This window comes from Hypanus sabinus, chromosome 5 (assembly GCF_030144855.1).
Source record: "Hypanus sabinus isolate sHypSab1 chromosome 5, sHypSab1.hap1, whole genome shotgun sequence".
NCBI classification, from domain to species: Eukaryota; Metazoa; Chordata; class Chondrichthyes; order Myliobatiformes; family Dasyatidae; genus Hypanus; species Hypanus sabinus.
In genome coordinates, this window is record NC_082710.1 from 97,977,535 (window position 1) to 97,996,590 (window position 19,056).

The window sequence follows — 19,056 nt, forward strand, 5'->3', positions numbered from 1 at the left end:
TGCTTCCTTAATTGCTAATAATTGGTAAGAATTTTGTTTTCCAGGATAAGAAGAAAATCACTCCACTAAAGCTAAAATAAATGGAGTTTCCACTTCCATAGATAATCAAAGAAAGTCAATGAAAATTTTGAAGTTAATATTTTCATATTTTTTAATTATATGGAAATATTAACTTTCATGAAGCTTCATTTTCCCACATTTAGGAGCAAATTTTCTTAATTGAGCATTGAAAACGTGCTTGGTGAACATACTCCTTACACGTGTGCATTTACATACAAACATCAGCTCATCATTCTGCTGTTGTTGCGCTGAGTGTGCGCGCTTCATTGTCTTCCCCAATATCTTCCAATAATGGGTCCTAAAGGATTCGTTTAATGATGACTTCCCTACTATATATGGCAAAATATTCCATTTTTTTTAGCAATGAGGATGTGTAAGTGTGTATATGTTGTCTGTGTACTGTATTTAATGTAGATACTTCTATTTAATTTGTAAAATAATTGTAACTACATTGTGGGCTGCATCATATTCTAATTTATGTGTGCTCTTAACTTTGCGGGTAATTAAAGATGGTATGACCTGGTGCCTAGTAAATCGGGCTCATCACTCTCGGTAGGAAAGGAAGGGAGGAGCGGGGGTAGAGGGAGAAAGGGAAAGGGGGGAGAGGGAGAGAGATATATAGATATAGATTCTCTCCAGGATTCATACAGGACAAAGTCTGGAGCAGGCATTGTGTAGATACCTTTTGGTAAAAATTGGCAGTTTTTGCTATTTTTCATAAGTTCTGTAAGTTTGATTTTTCATGCACCCTTGCACAAAAGTGCTGAGCAACTTCAGCCATTTTTCCCTTTGGACATACAGGTATCTAACAAAGGTCATGCAAATGGTTGCATATCCCAGTAGGGAATTCAGTTTAATGCTCTTTAACTGGTGTTTCCATATTGCGTGGAGAAAATTTGGTGATATGCTTATTACTTCCCAAGTATTTTGTTTATAGATCTCATGTTCAGTAAATATTTCACAACATGGATTGAAATTTCTGGAGATTTCTTGAAATTTGCAAGTACAAGGAGGTTTTTATTATGTCTATGTTTTGTCTTATCATTGATTATGAGAGTAACAACACATTTCCCAAAAGCTAAAGAGTTTTTCACTCCCTCCCCTCTTCTTTTCAAAACCTGGATATTACCAACATGCATTCCCCACCGGACAATGCTACTGGATCAAACTGCAATATGCTTGATTTGCCAGGACTGGAGGACCTAAATTATACATAAAGAGAGGATAGGTTAGAACTTTATTCCTTAGAATGTAGAAGATTAGGGAAGATTTAATAGAGGTATACAAAATTATGAGGGTTATAGATAAGGTAAGTGCAAGCAGGCTTTTTCCACTGAGATTAGGTGAGTGTACAATTAGATGTCATGGGTTAAGGGTGAATGGTGAAATTTATTTATTTATTGAGATACAGTGTGCTGTAGGCCCTTCCGGCCCTCGAGCTGCTTCGTCCAGAAACCCCGATTTTACCTTAGCCTAAACATGGGACAATCTTACACTGACCAGTTAACCTATCAACTGGTATGTCTGTGGACTGTGGTAAGAAACCTGGAGAACCCAGAGGAAACTTACAAGGTCACGGGGAGAATGTACAAACTCCTTACAGACAGCAGCGGGAATTGATCCTTGGTCGCTGGGACTGTAAGGGCCATTGGTTAACGACTTGTCTGAGCTGGGTTGGTTAAAGAATTGTCCCGACCAGGCCGGGTAGGTTAACAAATTGTCTGAGGCGTGTGAGCGTTGTGCTAACCACTATGCAATTATGCCTCCCCTTTGCTAATTGTCATTTGTATGTCCCTGGACATTTCTCTGTGATCTATTCTGCTTACAATTCACTTTCTGAGTTGTCAAGACAGGTGCAATAGCAGACAATGGCCACTGTCATCTTTCCTCCTCTGTCCCCATCACTCTTTGTCATGCCTTTTGTCCCTGATGCTGTTTTCTCTGGATTTGGAAGGGAAACATGAGGGGTAAGTCTTCACTCAGATGGTGGTGAGAGTGTGGAACAAGCTACCAGCACAAGTGGTGGATTCAATTTTGATTTCAACCTATTAAAAAACTTTGGATTGGTACATGTATGGGTATGGTATGGAGGGCTATGGTCCAGGTCGGGTGCAGGTCAATGGGACTAGGCAGTTTAATGGGTTGCTATGGTCTAGATGTGCCAAAGGTCCTGTTTCTGGGCTGTATTTTTCTATGACTCTATGACTCTAAATCAGTAGATCCTTCAAAAGGAAGACATGGCAGATTGCTGGAAATCTAAAATCAAGATTGAAAGTGCTAGAAATACCTAACAGGTCAGGCAGTATCTAAGGAGAGAGAATGCTTTATGTCAATGGATGCATAAACTGCAATATGACGCATTAACCAGTATTGGCATAATCCTATTGATCCTAATGTCTTCCGGTTTTCCTCAGTATCAGCCATGATATTGCCTCTCAACATGTTCACTCAGGAGGTGAAAATTTGACTGTTCTGAGTAGAGCTGAGTACTCCTGAGATATTTTCCAAATGCTGCATGATGGGAAGTAAAATTCAACATACAGTCATTGCAACAAAAGACTAAAATCTACATGTTATTTTTCTTCCCTGCTCTTTAGAATTGGATCTAAGTCCAGGGGTGAATGGATTTCGAATATCTAATCCCCCAATCTTATTAGTTCGCTCATTACAGGCTAGCCTCGAGGTAAGTACATTGATTTGACTTAAAAACTTCATGTGAAATATTGGGAAGTGATGATGCTTTAAGAAAGCAGAGCAATTTTTTTGTGTACAAATTATTGAAAGCTAACAGTTGAAAAGATATGTACTTTGATTTTTATTGCTAAGGGACCTGCATACATAAGGGAAATGGAGCAAACTGTTGTAACAACTCCACCAGTCAGGCAGCATCTGTGGAAATAATGGGATGGTCAGCATTTCGGATCAAGACCCTGCATCAGGATAGTGGAGGCAAAGGTATAATCAACATCTTAGGTTTGAGTTTGTTTTTCTGTCTAGAACTCAGCATCTGCAGTTACCTATGAGTCCATTTGAATACACAAGTTTTCCTATAATATTACAGGACCTTGGTGAGAGCACACTTGTACAACTTTGGTCTCCTAATTTGAGAAAAGATATATTATTTACAGAGAGATCTCTGAAAATAAACCATACAGGTTCCAGATTAGCAGGTCTATCATAAAAGTAGACATTGCGTCGTGTCCGGCTAGGCCTATTGACTCTGCTTGCTCCTGTCTCACTGAACTCAAGTCTGCATGCTTCAGCTTCATTCTATCCCCCTTGGTTCACGACTCTTCATATGTTGTCAGTCTGCTCACTAACTTTCGATTCCCTAGCCTTGACCACCTCATTTTCACTATGGATGTCCAGTTTCTGTTCTGTGCTTTTTTCTCAACAAAAGGCCCAACCATTTCCCCTCTGATGTTGCCCTTCTCTGTCTGGCAGAACTGGTCCTCCCCTCAACAATTTTTCCTTCAGCTCCTCCCACTTTCCCCAGACTCACCGGGTAGCCATATTCACTTGCATGGCCCCAGCTATGCCTGCCTCTTTGCTAGCTACTTAGAACTGTGCATGTTCCAAGCCTTCCCTGGTAACGTTCTCCAAATCTTCCTGTGCTACATTAACAACTAAATTGGTGCTGCTTCATACATTCATGCTGACCTTGTCATTTTCATCAACTTTACCTCCAACTTTCACCCTGCCCCGAAATTTTGTTGGTCCATTTCTGACACTTCTCTCCCCTTACTTGATCCCTCTGTCTCCATTTCTGGAAACTTAACTGTCAACCGACATTTTATAAACCAAGGATTAACAAGCCTAATTTACCTATAGTTCTTCCTACCCTATCTATCACCTGTAATAATGCCATTCCCATTCTTTCATTTCCTTTGTCTCTGCCACATCCGTTCCCAGATGAAGCTTTCACTTCCATGGCATCAGAGATCTCCTCTTTCAAAGAGCAGGGTTCCCTTTCCTCCATTTTTGATGCTGCCCTTCCCCACATCTCCTCCCTTTTCTGGACATCTGCATCCACCCCATCTTCTCGCCGCTTTAACAGGGATAGTGTTCCTTTTGGCCTCACCTATCACCCCATGAGTTTCCGATTCCAACATCTGCCATCTTCAACAGGATCCTACCACCAAACATTACTTTCTCCCCAACTCTCCACAGGGATTGCTCCATCCATAATTCCTTAGTCTATTTGTCTCTCCTGACTAATCTCCTTCTTGGCTCATATCTTTGCAAGTGACAGAAATGCTACACATGCCGATTTACCTCTTCCCAAACCTCCATTCAGGGCCCCAAACAGTTCTTTCAGGTGAGACAATACTTTTGTTGTGTTCATCTATGGTATCTGGTGCTCCCAATGAGGCCTCCTCTACACTGGTGAGACCCCAATATAAATTGGGGGAAATCGCTTTGTCGAACGCCTCTGCTGCACCCGCCAAAAGCAGAATTTCCTGGTGGCCAACCATTTTATTCCCATCCTCATTCTCATTCCAACATGGTCTCCTCTTTTGCCACAATGAGGCCACTGTCAGGGTGGAGGAGCAACACCTCATATTCCAAATAGGTTGTCCCCAGCCTGGTAGCATGAATGTTGAGTCTCCTTCCAGTAATTTTTGTATCCCTCCCCTTCTTCTATTCCTCACTCTGGCCTCTTACCCCTTTCTCCTCACCTGCCTATTATCTCCCACTGGTGCCCTTCCATCTTCTATTTTTTTCCTGTGGCCCACTCTACTCTCCTGTCAGATTCCTTCTTCTCCTGACCTTTACCTTTCCCACCCACCTGGCTTCACTTACCACCTTCTAGCTAGTCCTTATTTCCCACCCCACCCCTTTTTATTCTGGCATCTTTCATCTTCGTTTCCAGTCCTGAAATAGGATCTTGGCCCAAAATGTCAACTGCTTATTTATTTCCGTAGATGCTGCCTGACTTGCTGAGTTGCTCCAGCACTTTTTGGGTGTTGCTGTGAATTTCCAGTTTCTGAAGAATTTTTGAAAATGAATAAACAGTCAATGAGTTTTGGTAAGGTGTTGGAGTCCATTATTAAGATGAGTTTTGGTGTACTTGGAGACTAATGATAAAATAAGCCAAATCATGGTTTCTGTAACAGGAAATCTTACCTGACACATCTGTTAGCATTCTTTGAGGAAGTAACAAGCAGGGTGGACAAAGGAGAGGTAGTGGATATCATTTACTTGGACTTTCAGAAGGCATTTGATAAGGTGCCACACATGAGGCTGCCTAACAAAATAAAATCCTATGGTGCTACAGGAAAGGTACTAGCATGGATAGAGGAATGGCTGACAGGCAGGAGATAGCGAGTAGGAATAAAGGGGGTCTTCTCTTGTTGGCTGCCAGTGACTAGTGGTGTTCCTCAGGGGTCAGTCTTCGGACTGCTGCTTTTCACGTTGTTTGCCAATGATTTAGATAATGGAACTGATGGCTTTGTGGCAAAGTTTCTGGATGATACAAAGATAAGTGGAGGGGTAGATAGTGCTGAGGAAGCAGTGCAAGTGCAGCAGTTCTTCGACACATTGGAAGAATGGGTAAAAAGGTGGCAGGTAGAATACAGTGTAGGGAAATGTATGATAACACATTTTGGTAAAAGGAACACAAGTGCAGACTATTATCTAAATGGGGAGAAGATTTAAACATCAGAGGTGTTTCGGAGACCTCCTGCAAGACTCCCAGAAGTTAATTGACTCCCAGAAGTCTGTGGTAAAGAAGGCAAATACAATGCTGACATTTATTTCAAGGATAGCATATAAAAGCAAAGAGATAATACTGAGGCTTTATAAGACACTAGACAGGCCACACTTGGAATATAGTCAACAGTTTTGTGTCCCATATCTCAAAGAATGTATTGTCATTGGAGAGTCCGGATTAGGTTCGCAAGGATGATTCTGGGAATGAAGTGGTTAACATATGAGAAGTGTTGGGCAGCTTTGGGGCTGTGCTCACTGGAATTTCTAAGACTGCGTTGGGGAGGGTCTCAGTGAAACCTACTTAATGTTGAAAGGACTACATTGGGTGGATGTGGAGCAGATGTCTCCTATGGTGAGGGTATCCAGAACTACAGGGCACAACCTCAAAATTGAAGTGTGACCTTTTAGAACAGAGGTAAGGAGGAATTTTCTTAGCTAGAGAGTAGTGAATCTGTGAAATGCTTTGCCACAGACTGTGGTGGAGGGCAAGTCTGTGGGTATTTTAAGGTGGAAGTTGATAGTTTCCTAATCAGTCAGGGCATCAGAAGATTTGGCAAGAAGGCAGGTGTATGGGGTTGAGTGTTATCCGGAATCATGGAGCAGATTCGATGGATTGAATGGCCTAATTCTGCTCCTATGTCTATGGACTGTAAATGACAGTGAAATGGATGGATCAAGGCAATGGAGGGATTAGTATGTTTTATGGTCTTCTGGATGTTTCAGGCCAAGACCCTTCTTCAGGACAGGAAAGGATTTCCAGTATCTGCAGACTTTCTTGTGTTTGTAATCTGCAGAATATCTTGTATTTAGAGATTGTATATGTTAGGCTCCATTCTTTAGACGCTAGAAAAATACAAAGAGCCATAATGAATATAAGCAAAGATATGGGGAAGATATGTTAGATATGGGGAAGCTGTTTCTCCAGCCTGAGGAGTCAAGAACCTGGGAGATAGTCTCAAATAAAGCAATAGTCTATTTAGGATTGAAGCAAGAAGTAATATTCTCTATTCTGTGGTAAATATTTCACACCTTTCGTTTTACTCTGGAGGGTTGCAGAAGCTCAGTTATTCATTAATACAAAACAGATTAATGGTTTTTTGGTCATTAGAGGAATTTAGTAAATAGGAATAGGGCAGGAAGATGTTAAGGCAGAAGATGGCCATGCTCTTTTGGCAGGGTGGTATGGCCTTAAGGACCTAAATGGTCTGCTTCTACTCCAATTTCTTATGTTTGAATATTCTTGCATATTAACGATCATTCATGTGCTTCAGAATAACAGAGTAAAATTTAACATTGCTTCTTTGTTTCTAATGTTCATGATTGATGCAGGCCAGTGACCTGTGAAGGAATCCCTACTTGGCGTTGGAAAAGATAGGGAGTTAAGAGCTGCAAAGCATAGTCTTTCAGAAGAGTTTTTAGGAAACAGTTTTAAATGCATCCCATTGAATGTTGCATTTTTGCAGTTACACCTTATAGTCCATTAAAGTTCAAATTTCAAAGTACATCTATTATTGAAGTATGAGTACATTATACAACCTTGAAATTCGTCTCAAGGTCCAGGCAGCCACAAAACAAAAATAAAACACAAAAGGACCCATTCACAAAAGACTGTCTGACACCCAATGTGCAGAGAAAAATATACAAATCATGCTAACAAAAACACAAGCAGATAGTGTTCGGAACTGGTCCACAAAGAGTCCATCTATAAACCCTTGTTCAGCACAGAGCCAAGTGAACGCCGTGGAGCAGCGAGATGAACTGGCCCTTCCCTTGCCTCAGGCCTCGGCACCCTGACCCTTTCAATCTGGCCTGGCACTTAAATCATGCAAACACCAGGTTCATTTTGCTTTAAATCCCTCTGGTGCCTGGACCCCGCTGCCTTGATTTGGCTTGTACCCTGACCTTTCTATTTTTTCCCGGTGCTTAAATCATCATCCAAACATTGGGTTCAGTTGGTTCGATGCACTCTGGTGCCTGGATCCTGCCGCCGTGATTTGGCTTGTACCCTGACCTTTCTATTTTTTCCCGGTACTTAAATCATCATCCAAACATTGGGTTCAGTTGGTTCGATGCACTCTGGTGCCTGGATCCTGCCGCCGTGATTTGGCCTTGTCCGACCTTTCCAAATCAGCCTGGCGCTTAAATCGATTGAAACTTGGCAACAGGCCCATTGCCTCACCTTGCCTCAGTTGTGCAATATCAGAATTCTATCTCATACATTTCAAAGGTACATTTAATGTCAGAGAAATGTATACAAAATACATCCTGAAATGCTTTTTCTTCGCAGCCTTCCGCAAAAACAGAGGAGTGCCCCAAAGAATGAATGACAGTTAAATGTTGGAACCCCAAATTCCCACTCCTTTCATGCGTTAGCAGCTGCAAGCAAAAATACCCCCTCTCCCCACCGGCAAAAAAAAAGCATCGGGACTTGCCACCGAGCACTCAAGCATGAGCAACGCAACAACAAAGACACAGTCTTGCAGTTACCCCAAAGACTTCGCATTTCAACATACCACAGCCTCTCTCTCTCTCTCCCCCTAATAAGGGAGGAAGAGATGTCTCCGTTTTAACAGGATTTTAAGCAAGTGTGACAAATAATTGAATTATTAGTTGCTGCCTCACACTTCACCCATGATCTAAAACAGATACTTGTGGCATGGACAGCAGTGGAGAGATGAGATGAGAGGACAGAGACCTCATTGAACCTTATTCAACCCAATATAGTCACTGTGCCTCAGGGATCTTCAGTATAAAAGAGCTTACCTTAAATTTTTGGTACATGCTTTCTTCAAAGCTGATTGTTTCTAGGACAAATGGACTCCGCATGTCAGTGATTTATAAATTAAAATGTAGCAGGTCTCTGTTAATCATGAAATTTAAAGAATGGAAAGTGGCTGATTTTTGACAGGTAATTTATCAAAATAGGTGGTTGGACTGCTGTTACCAGGTTGTAGTATAGCTGTCTTTTTATGTAAACTGTTAATTCAATGTGCATGGCTAATGTGAAAATTACATGTTGCTGAAAATGTTTGCTTTCAATTGTATTTCAAAAGATTCCTCCCGATATCAAAAGGTCAGCTTCTGAAGGAGTGAGAAATGAGCTAATATTTTACCCTTTCCTTTCCAAAATCAAGACCTAAGTATGATCTCATATCTCAAATACCTCAGCCTCCAATACTACAGGTTCAATATACACTCAGCGGCCACTTTATTAGGTATAACTTGTCATGAATGAAAATATTTAATTAGCCAATCATGCGATGGGAAGGCAGTGCATAAAAGCATGCAGACATGGTCAAAAGGTTCAGTTGTTGTTCAGACCATTTCAGAAAGGGGAAAAAAATGTAACCTGAGTGACTTTGACCATGGGATGATTGTTGGTGCCAGAGGTGGTGGCTTGAATATCTCAGAAAGTGCTCATGTCCTGGGATTATCATGCACAAAATTCTCTAGAGATTACAGAGAATGGTGCTAGGAACAAGAACTGTCCAGTGAGCAGCAGTGCTGTGGACAAAAATGGCCTGATAAAGAGAAAGATCAGAGGAGAATGACCAAACTGGTTCAAGCTGACAGGAAGCACATGTTACAACAGTGGCAAGAAGAAGAGCATCTCTGAATGCTCATCTTGAACCTTGAAGTGGATGGGCAACAACAGCAGAAGACCATGAAAGTAGACTCAGTGGCCACTTTATTAGGTACAGGAGGTAATTTTTTTTTACTGCTGGATGGAATAGACCTTAGGACCTTTAGACCAGTTGTGGTTGTCATCTTTAGACGATTGTCATCTCCAACCAAAGATGCAGTCAGCAAGTTGTCAAATGTATTGTCAGCCATTTTTCAGACTTTATTCATTATATAAATGATCAATGCCTGAAAAACAACTGAAAATAACTGTGACAGCCAGCTGACCACATTCCTCATTGAGCTGACAATCACATTGTCTGTTTACAATGTTTAAAAATCTTCAAAAAGCATGCAAAGGTATGCATGCAAATAATTGCATCATTATTATTGACAAAGTAAAGCACTTAAAATATTTAAAACAATTTGAAATCATTTAAAATAATAAAATAAACTTAACAAATTAAATTAAACCTATTTAAGATATCACCTGTGAACCATGGTGACATGTTCTGAGCTGCTTACAAAACTTCTAATTATACTCTTTTGAGCAAAACACTGCAATCTTCAGCTTGATTTTTCCCTTTAAGTAACATGCTTTTGGACCATCTTAATGAATTAGCAATTTCATGATCTTCTGAAGGACTTGGCGGACTTAACTCTCAAGCTTGCAGGTATGGCAGCTTTAAGCGGGCGAAGCACATCACCATGGCAGAAAGAGAAGCAGGAGGGCAGGACTCCAAGCAAAAATTGAGATGGAGAGGAATAGAACTCCCTCTACCCAGCACCTTGGTAGCAAATGTACAATCACTGGAGAACATGATTGAGGATCTAGCTGTATTGGAGGGAAATGAGGAATTGCTGCATTCTGTGTTTCATGGAGACATGGCGTTCAGAAGACCCAAAGCCTTCCTGGTACACAGGATGAAACAAACTACTAATTTGGAGAAATTACAAGGTGGGAATCTATGTTTCATGCCAAACTCTTTCTGGTGCTCAGACATGGCAGTTTTATTGCACTCTTGTTCCCCCGACCTGGAACATTTAATGATTAATTGCCAATTGTTCTACATACCAGGAGAGCTCTCCTCCATGATTCAGACTGAAGTTCACATACTGCAAAAAGCCAACATTAATTAGGCACCCGAGATATTGAATGCTGCCACCATCAAACAAGAAACTGCCCACCCTGATGCATTTAAAATCATAGTTGGAAAATCCAATAAGGCTTATTTGAAGAAGTGTCTGCCCAATTATCAACATATAACCTGAGGTATCAGGGGTCCCAACACAATCGACCACATTTCAGGAAATCAGATCACTTGGCTGTCCTTCTCCAAATTGTATGTAGACAGAGTCTAAAGATCAAGGTTCCAGAGATAAGGACAACAAAGTGCTGGAAGGTACAGGAGCAACTACAGGATTGCTTCTAGTTGGTGGACTGGGCCATATTCAAGGACACAGAGAATCTAAATGAATATGCCACAGTTGTCACAAACAGTTGTAGATGACTGTAGCACCACAAAATCATTCAGTCTTCGCCAACGAGATCTCTGGATGAACCATGACGTTCACAATCAACTGAAAACCAGACCAATGGCTTTCAGGTCTTGTGACCAAATAAGATAAAAGGTCCAGGTACAATCTCCGAAAAGCCATCTCATGTGTGAAGTGGCAGCTCTAGGCCAAACTTGAAGAATGAAAATGAATCTAGTGCTTTCCTGGCATATATGATGAATAAACTCATCTCGGGCTTACAGGTAGTGATTATAATCAACATTTCAATGGCAATCTCTGCCATCTTCATCAGGAAGGTTCTTTTACTCTAGCTTTTATATTAATGGCTTCCTTTACCAGGCAGTCATAAAAGCTATTGGCGTGGCACGGGAAGTTTTTCTGTCCATATTTTTAAGGGCCCAATTGATTTCCTTCACCTTGTAGCCATTCTGTATGAACTTTGTACAGAATCATCTTATTTCCTCAGGGAGACTCTATGGTCAAAGAATTTCATCAGGCCAACAGAAAAACCAGCAAACTTAACAATGAGGAGGACCCCATCACTACCTTCTGTCTTCCCTATATTTCACAGTTTCTAGAAGGATTGCCAGGATCCTGAAGAAATCCTGGATTAATGCCATACACAAATCTGTAAGAAAGCTCAAATCACAGTTTATGCGGGTCAAACAAGACCCGAGACTCAGGTTGGCTGGTGTTTACAGGTTTCCCTGTAAGTGCAGAGCAGCATATATTGGCCTGATAATCGCATAGTGGAAACCCACATCAAAAAGCACAGGAAGTGTATCCGTTTGGGTTACCTGGGAAAATCGGTGGAAGCAGAACATTGAATTTGCAATGGTTGTAGGATTGACTTTGAAGACACAGAACTACTGTGCTGCACCAATGGCTTTTGGGACTGCTAAGTAAAAGGAAACAATTGAAATAAAACTAGAGGAAAAGTACTTTAACGAAGATGAAGGTCTTGCTGTAAGTAAGAACTGGAATTTGATTGTAAACAAGGTGGGAGAGTGGAAACCTGATTGGATGAGGATTAACCAATTCAGAAGGACAGATGATGGGGGTATAAACCCTGATGAAAATTGCAGAGTTTGTCATCAAAACATCGGTTATAATCAATACCTGTACCCAGCTGGAAGCCTGAAAAGAGTTTATTTGTTTCTGAAGGATTCTTCATGGCTGTGGCAGGGCTTGAATAATGTAAACTCTTACAAAGTGAAGCCAAGCAACATACTGTAAGTGACAACAAGGCTTTCTACACTCGCTTTCTCTATCAGAACATGTAGCAACTTTCATGAACTCCTAAATCCCCCAATAATCCTCTGTTTTCAGTCTGTGAGGCGGACGTGAGAGCATCCTTCACAAGGGTGAACCCATGGAGAGAATCCAGCCCTGATGGGGTACCTGGCCAAGTACTGAAGGTGTGTGCTGGTCAACCGGCTGGAGCGTTCACCGATATATTTCATCGCTCACTTCATCAGTATGAGGTACCCATCTGCTTCAAGCAGACTTCAATTATAATGGTGCCTAAGAAGAACGTGGTAACCTGCCTCAGTGACTGTCAACCAGTAGCACTTACATCCACAGTGATGAAGTGCTTTGAGAGGTTCCTGATGAAACACTGCAATTCCTGTCTGTGAAGTGGCTTGGATCCACTCCAATTTGCCTACCGGCACAACAGGTCTATGGCAGATGCTATTTTATTGGCTCTTCACTCAACCCTGGAACATTGGGACATACATCAGCATGCTTTCTATTGACTACAGCTCACTATTCAATATTATCATCCCATAAAAACTAACCAATAAGCTTCAAGTCTTCGGCCTCAAAAGCCTCCTTGTATAACTGGATCCTTTTATTTCATCACTTGCAGACAACACCCAGTTCGGATTGGAAACGATATCTCCTGCACAATCTCCATCACCACAGATCAGTGCTTAGCCCTCTGCTCCGCACACTGTGTCTGAGGTTCAACACACTTCCAATGCCATACTCACATCTGCTGGTGGTACCACTACAACACCATTTTACTCAATGTCAGCAATACCAAGGAACTGATTATTGACTTCAGAAGGAGGAAACCAGAGGGCGATGAGCCAGTCCTCATCAGGGAATCAGAGATGGTCAGCAACTTTAAATTCTCCAGTGTTATTTCACAGGATCTGACCTGGACCCAGCATGTAAGTGCTATAATGAAGAAAACACAGCATTGCCTCTAGTTCCTTCGAACTTTGCAAAGATTCGGCATGACATCTAAAACTTTGACAAACTTCTATAGATGTGCAGTGAAAAATGGATCGATTAACTGGTTACATCATGGCCTGGTATGAAACACCAATGCCCATGAATGGAAGATCCTATGAAAAGTGAGTAAGGCCTAGTCTATCGTGGGTAAAGCCATCTCCACCTTTGAGCACATATATATGGAGCATTGTTGCAGGAAAGTGGCATTGTGGCGACCCATTTCCTGGCGCATCCGAACCGACTCACAATTAGATAGCCTACGGGGGTTTGCGAGCACAGAGCTTTGGAGCCTCTGCGCCATGGGGGGCCGGTTGAGGGAGGCTTAAAAGTGAGGCTGAAGTTTTTGAATAAAGTTTTTTCCTTCGACTGCAGTTACCGACTCCGTGTCGTAATTTTAGCGCTGCATGTAGCACACCGCTACAATTGGTGACCCCGATGGTCCAAACGATTTTTGGACCAGAAATGACCGACACCGCCTCTGTTCATGGGGTTTCGTTGAAACTGCCGGGTTTCTGGACACAGCGCCCGGACCTATGGTTCCAGCAAGCCGAAGCCCAATACCACGTTCGCCAGATCACCTCAGAAGACACCCGCTACTACTACGTGGTGAGCTCCCTCGACCAGGACACAGCGGCCCAGGTCGTGGAGTTCGTACAGTCGCCCCCGGCAGACGGCAAGTACACGGAATTCAAAGCCCTGCTCCTCAGGACTTTCGGACTCTCACGGCGCGAGCGGGCTGCCCGTTTACTGCACCTGGATGGCTTGGGCGACAGACCTCCATCGGCTTTAATGAATGAGATGTTGTCTCTGGCCGACGGACACACATGCCTCATGTTTGAGCAGGCATTCCTGGAGCAGCTGCCCGAGGACATACGCCTGCTGCTATCCGACGCGGATTTCAGTGACCCCCGGAAGGTGGCAGCCCAGGTGGACTTGCTGTGGAACGCCAAAAAGGTGAGCGGGGCGTCCATCGCACAGATCTCCCAGCCACGGTCCCGGCAGCAAACCAGTCCAGGCCCGGCCGCAGAGCCCGCCAACCCCAGGGGCAGGGGTGGGGGGCCCAACAAACACTGGTGCTTCTACCACCAGCGGCGGGGCGCAGAAGCCTGCCGTTGTCGCCCGCCCTGCAAGTTCCCGGGAAACGCCCCAGGGCCAGCCGCCGCTGATGGCTACGGCGGCTGGCCATCGGGATAGCCTGCTGTATGTGTGGGATAGAAGGTCGGGACGCCGGTTTTTGGTCGATACTGGGGCTGAGATCGGCGTTTTACCTCCGACGAGTTACGACACCCGCAGCAGGGCACCGGGTCCCCCCCTGAGGGCCGTGAATGGCAGCACAGTAAGGACCTATGGCACCCGTCAGGTGCAGCTACAGTTCGGCTCCAGCCAGTTCACGTGGGACTTCACACTGGCCGCCGTAGCCCAACCGCTTCTGGGTGCGGATTTTTTGTGGGCTCACAGCCTACTGGTCGACCTGCCCAGGAAGAGATTGGTACACGCCGAGACCTTTCAGACGTTCTCCCTGGGTGCAGCCCAGTTGCCAGTCCCTCACCTCAGCTCCATCACGCTGTCCAACAACGACTTCACCAGGGTCCTGGCGGAGTTCCCATCGGTTCTGGCACCGCAGTTCGCAGCGGCCATGCCCAGGCACGGCGCACAGCACCACATCCCGACCCAGGGACCACCCCTCCACGCCTGCGCTCGGCGGCTTCCCCTGGACAAGCTCCGACTGGCGAAGGAGGAGTTCCAGAGGATGGAGGAATTGGGGATCATCCGGCGGTCCGACAGCCCATGGGCCTCCCCCCTGCACATGGTGCCCAAAGCGATGGGGGGCTGGAGACCGTGCGGCGACTACCGCAGGCTGAACGAGGCTACCACACCGGACCGCTACCCTGTGCCGCACATTCAGGACTTTGCAGCAAACCTGCACGGCGCACGGATCTTCTCCAAGGTAGATCTCGTCCGAGGGTACCATCAAATCCCGATGCATCCTGACGACGTCCCCAAAACGGCTCTCATCACCCCTTTCGGCCTTTTCGAGTTCCTCCGCATGCCGTTCGGCCTGAAGAATGCCGCACAGACGTTCCAGCGGTTAATGGACGCGGTGGGACGGGACCTGGACTTCGCGTTCATCTATTTGGATGACATCCTCATAGCCAGCAGCAGTCGTCAGGAGCATCTGTCCCACCTCCGTCAACTCTGCGCCCGACTGAGTGAGTACGGTCTTACAATCAACCCTGCCAAATGCCAGTTCGGACTCGATACCATTGACTTTCTGGGCCACAGGATTACTAAAGACGGGGCAACCCGTCTGCCCGCTAAGGTAGATGCGGTCCGCCTCTTTCCCCGAGCCAGCATGATCAAAGGCCTTCAGGAATTCGTAGGTATGGTCAATTTCTACCGCCGCTTCCTCCCTTCAGCTGCCCGGATCATGCGCCCCCTGTTCGCCCTGATGTCAGGTCCGAGCAAGGACATTACCTGGGACGAGGAGTCCGCCGCTGCTTTCGTTCAAACGAAGGAAGCTTTGGCGGATGCCGCAATGCTAGTACATCCCAGAATGGACGCCCCTACCGCCCTCACAGTGGACGCATCAAACACGGCAGTCGGTGGGGAGCTGGAGCAGCTCATCGCAGGTCGCTGGCAACCCCTGGCGTTTTTCAGCAAACACCTGCGACCACCTGAGCTTCAGTACAGTGCTTTCGACCGGGAACTGTTGGCGCTCTACCTGGCAATCCGGCATTTCAGGTACTTCCTAGAAGGTCGGCCCTTCACCGCGTTCACGGACCACAAACCGCTTACCTTTGCGCTTACGAAAGCGTCCAACCCCTGGTCGTCCCACCAGCAACGCCACCTGTCCTACATCTCTGAATACACAACGGATGTCCGGCACGTCTCGGGTAAGGACAATGTGGTGGCGGATGCGCTCTCTCGCCCTACCGTTCATGCCCTTTCCCAAGGGGTAGACTTTGAGGCACTGGCAGAGGCGCAGCAGGCGGATGAGGAGATTCCGAGTTACAGAACTGCAGTCTCCGATTTGCAGCTCCAGGACCTCCCCGTGGGCCCAGGTGAGAGGACCCTACTCTGTGACGTCGCCACCGGCCAGCCGCGTCAAGTCGTCCCGACAGCATGGCGGCGCCGCGTTTTCAACTCCATTCATAACTTGGCGCATCCCTCCATCCGGACAACTATCCGGATGGTTTCCAGCAGGTTCGTTTGGCACGGACTCCGCAAACAGGTCAGTGAATGGGCCAAAATGTGCATGGACTGCCAGACAGCCAAGGTGCAGCGGCACACCAAAGCCCCACCGCAGCAGTTCCATCCCACCCACCGGCGTTTCGACCACATTCATGTGGATATCGTGGGCCCCCTGCCATAGTCGCGTGGAGCGCGGCACCTCCTGACTATCGTGGACCGGTTCACAAGATGGCCAGAGGCGGTCCCGCTCACCGACACCACCTCCGAATCTTGCGCCCGAGCCCTGATCGCCACCTGGATATCTCGCTTTGGTGTACCAGCCCACATTACCTCCGACAGAGGCGCCCAGTTCACCTCCAGCCTGTGGTCGGCTATGGCCAGCCTTTTGGGGACTCAGCTGCACCACACAACTGCCTACCACCCACAGTCGAACGGGCTAGTGGAGCCTTTCCACCATCACCTGAAGTCGGCCCTCATGGCCCGCCTGCAAGGAGCCAACTGGGCGGACGAGCTTCCCTGGGTCCTACTCGGCATCCGCACAGCGCCCAAGGACGACCTGCACACCTCGTCGGCCGAGTTGGTATACGGCGCGCCCCTGGTCGTCCCCGGGGAGTTCCTACCAGCCCCAAGGGGGCAAGAGGAAGAACCCGCAGCAGTCCTGGGCAGACTATGCGAGAAGCTCGGTAACCTGGCCCCCATACCCACTTCACAGCACAGGCGGCACCCGATCTGCGTACCCAAAGACCTACAGAACTGTAAGTTTGTGTTTGTACGAAGGGGCGGGCATCGGCCGCCGCTGCAGCGGCCATACGAGGGGCCGTTTATGGTGCTCCGGAACAACGGGTCCACGTTCGTGCTGGACGTTGGGGGGAAAGAGGAGGTTTTCACGGTGGACCGCCTCAAACCGGCCCATGTGGACGTGGCGCAACTGGCCGAGTTTCCGGCGCCTCGGCGCAGAGGCCGACCTCCCAAGCAGGTTCTAGCCCAGACTGTGGACATTGGGGGGTGTATTGCCGGTTCTGGAGGGGGGGTTATGTGGCGACCCACTTCCCGGCGCATCCGAACCGACTCACAATTAGATAGCCTACGGGGGTTTGCGAGCACAGAGCTTTGGAGCCTCTGCGCCATGGGGGGGCCGGTTGAGGGAGGCTTAAAAGTGAGGCTGAAGTTTTCGAATAAAGTTTTTTCCTTTCACTGCAGTTACCGACTCCGTGTCGTAATTTTAGCGCTGCGTGTAGCACACCGTTACAGCAGCAATCATGAAAGACCCCCAACACCGCAGGCCATGCTCTCTTCTTGCTGCTGCCATCAGGAAGAAGGTACAGAAGACTCAGGACCCATACTACCAGGTTCTGGAACAGCTATTACCCTTCAACCATCAGACCCTTGAACCAGTGGGGATAACTTCACTTAATTTCACTCGTCCCATCACTGAACCGTCCCCCACAAGCTATGAACCCACTTGAAGGACTGCATCTCATGTTCTCAATATTTATTGCTTTTTTTTGTATTTGCACCATTTGTTGTCTTTTGTACATTGGATGTTTGTCCATCCTGTTGGGTGCGGTCTTTCACAGATTCTTCTATGTTTCCTGTATTTGCTGTGAGTACCCACAAGAAAACAAATCTCAGGTTTTTATATAGAGACATTTGTACGTTGATAATAAACTTATTTGCAGTTTAAACTTAAATCTAAAATAACTGTCACATACCTTAGTCTGCACAGCTGCCCCTTTGCCGGTTTGATCTGATGTAGGTGGTTTCAGTAGAAAGCTCACCACATGTGCGAGGGAATCTCCACAAACTTATACTTCTGTCCTGGATTCTAGTGAAGAGCAAGACAGCACTGTAACAGTGAATGTTTCCTTACGTCAGTGTCAATACTTTTGGAAAGAGGACTCTTTTGAAAATGTTCCCAGAATTGGAATTGTGATAGAGTTTGGGTGTGATTCTGGCAGATATATTAGTGATTAGTCTTATTTTCATTTACAGATCTACAATCAAACTGACAAGAAAGCATTGCGAAAAAAATCTGTTCTACTTACTGGCTACTTGGAGTGTCTGATCAAACATTATCACTTGAAAGATCCAGATAATCCGCAGAAATTGTACATCGATATCATTACTCCCTCAAATATTGAAGAACGCGGCTGCCAGCTGTCACTGTTGTTCTCAGACCACATCAAAAAGATCTTTCTAGAACTAATGAAAAGAGGAGTTGTTGTAAGTAGAACTGACACACTTATTGTTAATTGTTGGCAATTAAGCTTTGCAATAAATGAGTTATTTCATTCAAATTTATTATTTGGGATTCTGGGATGGAGGGGGAGGGACAAGGCTGGGCAGTTGTTGAAATCTAGGGAGTGGGTAGGAGGAGGTTAAGCCCAGTACTGCTCAGGAGAGGGGATAAAACCCGGGAATGCAGGGGTAAACCTAGAGAATGCAGGGTTTAGTCCCTAGAGTTCCAGAGAGTGAGGGGAGATCTTATAGAGAAGTACAACATTATGAGGGGTATGGATTCGGAATGTACTTGACCTGATTTTTCCTCTCAGGTTGAGTAAGCCTGGAAATAGAGGTTCATAGGTTTAGGGTGAAAGGTGAAATACTTAAGGAGAATCTGAAGGGGACGTAATTCACTCAAGAGGAAATGTGGGTGTGGAACAAGCAGCAGTAGAAGTAGATGCAGGTTTAACTGTAACCTTTAAAATATGC

At 45.6% G+C, this 19,056-nt stretch overlaps 1 protein-coding gene across 1 annotated transcript in view; it reads left to right on the forward strand.

The window, feature by feature from the left end:
• Positions 1 to 19,056, forward strand: part of kynu (kynureninase) — a 236,497-nt gene that overhangs the window by 201,782 nt on the left and 15,659 nt on the right. Inside the window, exons 11-12 of the mRNA XM_059970252.1 lie at positions 2,658 to 2,743; positions 18,337 to 18,567. Coding sequence (XP_059826235.1) covers positions 2,658 to 2,743; positions 18,337 to 18,567 — 317 coding nt within the window. The remainder of the gene's footprint in view (positions 1 to 2,657; positions 2,744 to 18,336; positions 18,568 to 19,056) is intronic.